The sequence below is a fragment of the Muscardinus avellanarius genome (assembly GCF_963383645.1).
Source record: "Muscardinus avellanarius genome assembly, chromosome: 6".
Classification (NCBI taxonomy): Eukaryota; Metazoa; Chordata; class Mammalia; order Rodentia; family Gliridae; genus Muscardinus; species Muscardinus avellanarius.
The window spans coordinates 119249194-119257024 of NC_137791.1; the positions used below are offsets into that span (position 1 = coordinate 119249194).

Consider the following 7831-nt stretch of genomic DNA (forward strand, 5'->3'; position numbering starts at 1 on the left):
ATATTAGACAAGTTAGACTTCAAGCCCAAGCTTATTAGAAGAGACAAAGAAGGTCACTTTTTACTGGTAAAAGGAACAATCCAGCAAAAGGAAATAATAGTAATCAACATTTATGTCCCAAATATAGGTGCAGCTACTTTCATAAAACAAACTCCCTGTGAGATTAAGTCACACATAAATCCCAATACAGTAATACTGGGAGACTTCAACACCCCTCTCACATCATTAGACCAATCTTGTAGACAAAAGATCAGTAAAGATGCCTCAGAACTAAAGAACACTATTAATCAAATGGACTTGTTGGACACACATAGCATATTTCATCCAACTACAGCAGAGTTCACATTTTTCTCAGCTGCTCATAGAACCTTCTCCAAAATAGATCACATCCTGGGTCACAAAGTGAGCACTAGCAAATTCAAAAAATGTGACATACTTCCTTGTCTCTTTTCAGACCATAATGGAATGAAATTAGAAATCAACTATAAGAAGACCTACAGAAACCACATAAACATGTAAAGACTGAACACCACACTACTGAATGAAGAATGGGTCATAAAAGATGTAAGAGGTAAAAGCAAGAAATTTATAGAAACAAACAAAAATAAAGATACAACATATCAAAATCTCCGGGACACTTTGAAGGCAGTATTTGAGAGGAAAATTTATAGCACTGAGTGCTCACATAAGAAAAACAGAAAATCACCAAATAAATAAGATAATGACACACCTCAAAGCCCTTGAAAAACAGAAATAATCTAACCCCAAAGCCGTAGAAGACAGGAAATTATTAAAATCAGAGCAGAAATTAACGTAGAGAATTAAAAAAATACAAAAAATCAACAAAACCAAAAGCTGGTTTCTCAAAAAAATTAATAAGATAGATAAACCACTAGCCAATCTAACAAAAAAAAAAGAGAGAGAGAGAATCAACCCAAATTATGAAGAGAAGAGATGAAAAAGGAGATATTACTACTGACAGTGTAGAAATCCAGAGGATTATCAGAAACTACTTTGAAAAACTATACTCCAACTAAATGAAAAATCTGGAGGAAATTGACAACTTTCTAGATAAATACAACCTTCCTAAACTGAGTCAAGAAGATATAGAAAATTTAAACCAACCAATAGCAATAAAAGAGATTAAAACAGCAATAAAGAGCCTACCATCAAAGAAAAGCCCAGGACAAGATGGATTCCCAAGTGAATTCTATAACACCTTTATAGAAGAGCTAATAGCAATACTCCTCAATCTATTTTGTAAAAAAAAAAAAAAAAACATAAAAAAACAGGACTCTCCCAAATATGTTCTGTGAATCCAACATCACATTAATACCAAAACCAAATAAAGACAGTTCAAGGAAAAAGAACTACAGGCCTATATCTTTGATGACTTTGGATGCAAAACTGCTAAACAAAATACTAGCAACACGCATTCAAAACCACATAAAGAAAATCATACATCATGACCAGGTAGGGTTCATCCCAGGGATGCAAGGCTGGTTCAACATACAAAAATCAATCCATGTAATTAATCACACAAACAGAACCAAAGACAAAAATCACATGATCATTTCAATAGATGCTGAAAAAGCATTTGATAAAATCCAACATCCGTTTATAACAAAAGCACTGCAGAGAATTAGAATAGAAGAAACATATCGCAACATCATAAAGGCAATCTACAATAAGCCCACAGCCAACATCATATTAAATGGGGGAAAACTTTGAGAATTCCCCCTGAAAACCAGGAACAAGACAAGGTTGTCCATTATCACCACTTCTCTTCAATATAGTACTAAAGACTCTACACCCAGAGCAATAAGGAAAAAAAAAAAAAAAAAAGGAAATCAAAGGAGTACAAATAGATAAAGAAATCAAACTTCTACTATTTGCAGATGATATGATACTATATTTAGAAAACCCAACAAACTCAACCAAAAAGCTTATAGAACTGATCAACAAATTCAGCAAAGTGTGTCTGGATACAAAATCAATCTCAAAAAATCAGAAGCTTTTCTGTACACCAACCATAAATCCACTGAAAAGGAAATTCAGAACACACTTCCACTCAGGATTTCCCACATAAAAATAAAATACTTAGGAATAAACTTAACCAAGGAGGTAAAAGACCTCTACAAAGAAAATTATTACAAAGAAAATTATAAACCATTGAAAAAAGAAATCGAAGAAGATCTTACAAATGTAAAGATCTTCCATGTTCATGGATAGGTAGAATAAATATTAAAATGGCCATCCTTCCAAAAGTGATCTACAGATTAAACGCAATGCCCATTGAATTACCAAGGTCATTCCTCACAGACATAGAAAAATCAGTCCTCAAATTTATTTGGAACAACAAAAAGCCTAGAATAGCCAAAGTAGTTCTCAGCAACAAAAACCACGCAGGAGGAATCATAATACCTGACTTTAAACTATACTACAAAGCCATTGTAATAAAAACAGCATGGTGCTGGCAGTGGTGGTGCACGTTTATAATCCCAGTGCTTGGGAGGCGGAGACAGGAGGATCGCACAGGTTCGAAGCCAGCCTCTCTGGCTTAAGAGACCCTGTTTCCAAATAAAAATATAGAATAGGTCTGGGAGTGTAGCCTGGAGGTAGAAGGGCTTCCAGGAACACCAGTACCACAAAAAAATAAAAAAATAAAAAAAAAAATAAAAACAGCATGGTACTGGCACAAAAACAGATACATAGACCAATGAGCAGAATAGACGACCCAGAAACAAGTCCATACACGTACAGCCAATTGATTTTTGACAAAGGGGCCAAAAACATACACTGGAAGAAAGATAGTCTGTTCAACAAATGGTGTTGGCAAAACTGGTTAACCATATGCAGAAAACTGGAAATTAATCCCACTCTCTCACCCTGCATAAGAGTCAATTCAAGATGGATCAAAGACTTGGAAATTAGACCAGAGACCTTGAGGCTCCTTGAAGAGGGCATAGGTCCAACACTGCAATACAAAGGCACAGATAAACAGTTTCTCAACAACACCCCAAAGGCACAACAAACTAAAAGGCAAATCAATACGTGGGATTGCATGAAACTGAAGAGCTTCTGTACAGCAAAGGAAACTGTCAAGAACCTCAATCAAGAGCCAACAGAATGGGAGAAGATTTTTGCCACCTACTCCTCTGATAGAGGACTAATATCTAGAATATACAGAAAACTCAAGAAATTCAACACTAAAAAAACAAATAATCTGATAAAAAAAATGGACAAGTGAACTAAATAGACACTTCATGAAAGAAGAAAATTCAAATGGCCAATAAATGCATGAAAAAATGTTCAACATCATTGGCAATCAGAGAGATGCAAATCAAAATGGAATGTACAAAATGATGTACAAAATGGAATTTTACTCAGCCATTAAACACACACACACACACACACACACACACACACACACACAATTGCAACATCTACAGAGAAATGGATTGAACTGGAGGACATTTTGCTAAGCGAGATCAGTCAGTCGCAAAAAGTTAGAAATTGGATGCTTTCCCTAATATGTGAAAGCTAAGGTGAAATGGGTCATAGGAGTAACTCCAGGTTAAAAAGGAAATCCTATAGAGGAGCAAATAAGGCAACATAACTGTGGGGATGGGAGCGGGGAAATAGGAAACTCTTCCAAGCACAGGATGTACTTATTTATATCGTAGTCAACCACTAAGCCAAGCATGAGAGGGAGGGATGGGGAGGGAGTGGGGTAGGGACTTGGTGGGGGCTGGCCGGGTGAGTGTGCATTTATGTCTATACAAGTTTTTTTCCGCATTAAGATGTATAAATATAATGCACCAATAAAATTTTAAAAATGATTTATACTAATTGGATCTTGGAGAAATCATTTCACCTCTCTGTGCTTTATTAAATGTGAATAGAAAACAGTAATCACTTCACAGGGTTAGTTATTAATTAATGTACATCAGATATACAGAACTATGCCCAGTACATACCATTTTCTACATAGGTATTAATTTCTATGATTTTTATTACTATCCATTTTACCGATTAAAACATTAAGACAAGAAATGTCACTACTTCTAGTTTAACACTGGCCCAACAACACTACAGTTTATACTATGTCTAGACTTTGTCAAATGCCTTGTTAAAATAAAGATAACAGACTTATGACATTGTCCAACTAACTAAAGTACATAAAGTTCCTGTTTATATAAACAAAGGTCAAGTATAATAAACGATGTTAATATAAATCCAAAGGCAAAACTGTTTTGGAATTAAAGGTGGTTTCATGGAAACTAGATGGTAAAGGCCAAAGGAACTTAATGGACTCATTAAAATACTAAACTTAAAATTTTAAGCTGGGTGTGGTAATCTCAGTACTTGGGAGACTTAGATAGGAGGATCACAAGTTCCAGGATAGCGTCAGCACGTAGTGAGACTCTCAACAACCAAGCAAGGCCGTGTTTCAAAAAAAAAAAAAAAATAGGACTGGGAATGTAGCTTGGAGGTAGAATACCCCTGAGTTCAATCTCCAGTACCACACACACACACACACACACACACACACACACAGAGAGAGAGAGACAAATTTTTAAGTCAAATTAAGCCAGGTGTAGTAGTACCCACCTGTAATCCCAGTACTTGGGAGGCTGAGACAAGGACCTCAGGCTGGAGACCAGCCATAGCAACTTATCCAGACTTGCAGCAACCTAGCAAAACGTTGTTTCAAAAACAAAAGAATGGCCGGGCTTGGTGGCCCACGCTTGTAATCCCCGCGCAACACTTAGGAATCTACAGCAAAATAGAAAAATAAGACACAAAGAGTACATTAAAAAAAAAGTACTAGGCTCATGCCTGGAGTACTGCTTCCCAGATATCTGATGTTAGTAGGCAAACCACTAACCTCTGAAGATCCACGACTTACCAGTCTTTATAGTTTTATTCATTTCTAATTTTCAGAACAAGGCAGAGAGTCAAGTAAACTAACTTGTTGTGCTGTTGTGAGAATTCATGTAATGTCCAAAGAGTGAATAAGATCTTAACACTGTAAGCTGTGATAGAAATAAGATATCATTATGGTAGGTTTTCTCGTTAATAATCCATTTGTGTTCTAACCACTATACTTTATGGTCACTTCAGTTTTTCTAGCCTAAGCATCATTTACCAAAAGAACCTCACTTTCACATGATGAATATACTTTCAAGACTTTAGGTTTTACTTATCTGGTTACACAAGGTAACTTTGGGGTAGATGAAGGCAAATTAACCATATGGATCCCAGCTACTTTTTTTTTTTTTTTTTTTTGTGGCACTGGGGGTGGAACCCAGATGCTTTCTACCTCTGGGCTATACTCCCAGACCTTTTTTTATATTTTATTTGGAAACAGGGTCTCACTAAGTTGCTGAAAGCCTCACTAAGTAGCTGAGGCTGACTTCAACCTGCGCGATCCTCCTGTCCCAGCCTCCCAAGGGTGGGGATTACAAGCGTGCGTCACCACGCCCAGCTTCCCAGCTACTTTGCAGACTAGATTCTAGGTAGTGTATATCCAAACTGCCAAGGTAGCTAGATAAATAAAAGTCTATTTGCGATCTGGTTCCAACTGCACATTTGTTTGCTCTATTAAGTATTGTACTGAAAATGCATCCACTAGCTAACGTTATAGTGGTAGCAGACATTCATAACAGACACATTTAGTAAACCTGCACAATAGGGCAAACTGTTTCCTTCGGGCCTGGTTTATTTTAGAATATTTACTAACATCTGAATAGAAGTTCAACTAGAACTTGAGTGACTTGCTCTATCCAACATTCTTTAAACTTTCTTAAAAGAACATTAGCATATTAGTAGCAGAACAGACAAAAAAACTAACAATCGAGACAAAGTAAGCAGTACTAATAGAAACTACAATTTCGGTGGCTTTAGAGTGTCACAGGAAGTGATTCTGAGGCATAGCGTGCACAGCATCTCTTTGAATCCATCCTGACACCAGCAAGCAGGTGTTAACATCAGTATTTCACACACAAGCCAGTCCCCAGCTGGAACTCTTAGTCTACTACATTTACACCACATTGGCCTATCTTTTCTGCACACACCAAAAAAATTCACTTCATCCACAACTACCCAGGCCTAAAACAGCATGCCTGAACTCGACTAACTTCCAACGTCCTTTCAACAAACCCTTTTTTTTTTAAAGGCAATCAAGTTCACTTACTAGTGAAAAGGTGGGGTGCGCACGCTTATGTTTCAAACGCATACTGATTAAAGCGACTCAAGAAATAAAAACCTGGCGAGAGAGGCAGCAGCAGGAGCAGGAAACTGAACCGCCTCAACCCTTCGGCTGGCGTCACAATAACAACATTTAGTAGAAAAAAAGAGAAAAAACGTTTTGAAACGTGAACCGGTGGCGAGCGGATACCCTTGCAGCCCATCGCTCTGCGGGCTTCCACCTTGCACACTCCCAACTCGGGCGGCTTTCGGGAGAGTTCCGAGTTCTTAACTCAGAACTCCAGTCCAAACTTGAGCAAACAACTTACGTCACCTCGCTGCGTTAAGTTTTCCTTCAGTGCCTGAGGCCAGTTTGGACTCGCTGTGAAGGAGCCTAAAGAATCGAATGACATCTCAGCTACTGACCAGCGTCCGGGTCTCAGGACAACCCCTGGTCCCCCGGGAAGCAGCTGACTGCAACTGGGAGAGGCGCGGCCCGGGCAGGGTGCCCGGCCGGGCAGGGTGGCCCTCGGGGGGCGTCCAGCCCGGGCCGAGCGGACCCGAGAGCCCGCGGGGGATGCGGACGGCGGGCGCACCTGAGCTCCGGTCCCGGGCGGCGGGCGGGCTGCCGGGGGCGTCCGCGTCCCGGGCCGAGAGCAGCGGCTCCTCGTCGTCCGCCAGCCCCGGGGCGGCCGCGCCCGGGTCCTCCGCCGCCTGCAGCCGCACGGCGCCCCCCGGCGCGCCCCGGCGCTGCTGGGCCCAGGCCACCCGCGGCAGCAGCGGCTCCCGCTCCTCGTCCTCCTCCTCCTCCGGGCTCCCGCCGCCCGCGGACGCCCGCCTGCCCGGCTCGCAGGACTCCGCCATGGGCTCCCTCCGCGCCTCCAGCTCTGATCCGCGCGGCCAGGTGCCCCGATCAGCGCGGCCAGGTGCCCGGGGCCGGCCTCCGCATCGCGGAAACCCAGGCGGCGGGGCTCTCCAACGCCACCTCACCAGCTCCTGCCCCGCCCAGGCCCCGCCCCGCCCAGGCAGGCCACGCCCCTCCGGCTTGGCGGGGTCGGCCTCGCGCCTGCGCAGAAGGGCCGGGGCGGGGCGGGCGGAGGCGTGGCCAGGCGCGGCAGTCACCTGCCCGCCGGGGCTCTGGCTGGAGGGTCAAGGGTGGTTACATCCAAGGACCCCGCAGCCCACCTTCGTAGACTTCTCTCCCCTGAGTTTACCAGTCTCTACATTCTCTGGACTTAGTGTAATGGCTAATATTTGTTTCTACCACTCTTTGTAGTTTTGTATTCTCTGATCAATCTCTCTAGAAGTTTATCAGTATTTAAACTTTTTTTTTCATCTATCTTTTGGTTCCATTAGTTTTTCGTGTTTCGAGTTTATTGATTAATGCTTTTCGTCCCTCACTTGCGTTTTAATTCCCTTTTTTGCTTTCTAGTTGCTTAGAGAAGACGATTGATTGGGAAGATTATTATGGCTTAAGGGCCTTTCTACTCTTTATATAGTAGTATTTATATAGTGTATATATATATTATATATGTAGTATTTTATATTATATAGTATTATATAGTATTTATAAAGCTACGAGTTGCCCTCTAAGAATTGCTTTGGTTGCATTCTACTATTTTTGTGCTTTTATTTTCAT

At 41.2% G+C, this 7831-nt stretch overlaps 1 protein-coding gene across 2 annotated transcripts in view; it reads right to left on the reverse strand.

Annotated features, from left to right (window-relative positions):
- The window catches only part of PI4K2B (phosphatidylinositol 4-kinase type 2 beta), a gene marked incomplete at both ends in the record, with an annotated part of 38518 nt that extends 31462 nt beyond the window's left edge, over positions 1-7056 (reverse strand). The window contains one exon of one of the 2 annotated variants that reach the window (XM_080697395.1): positions 6789-7056. In XM_080697395.1, the coding sequence (XP_080553521.1) occupies positions 6789-7056 (268 nt within the window). Of the gene's footprint in view, positions 1-6719 lie in introns of both variants that reach the window. The other variant, XM_080697394.1, reaches the window with a different exon arrangement.
- Positions 7057-7831: the final 775 nt, after the last annotated feature.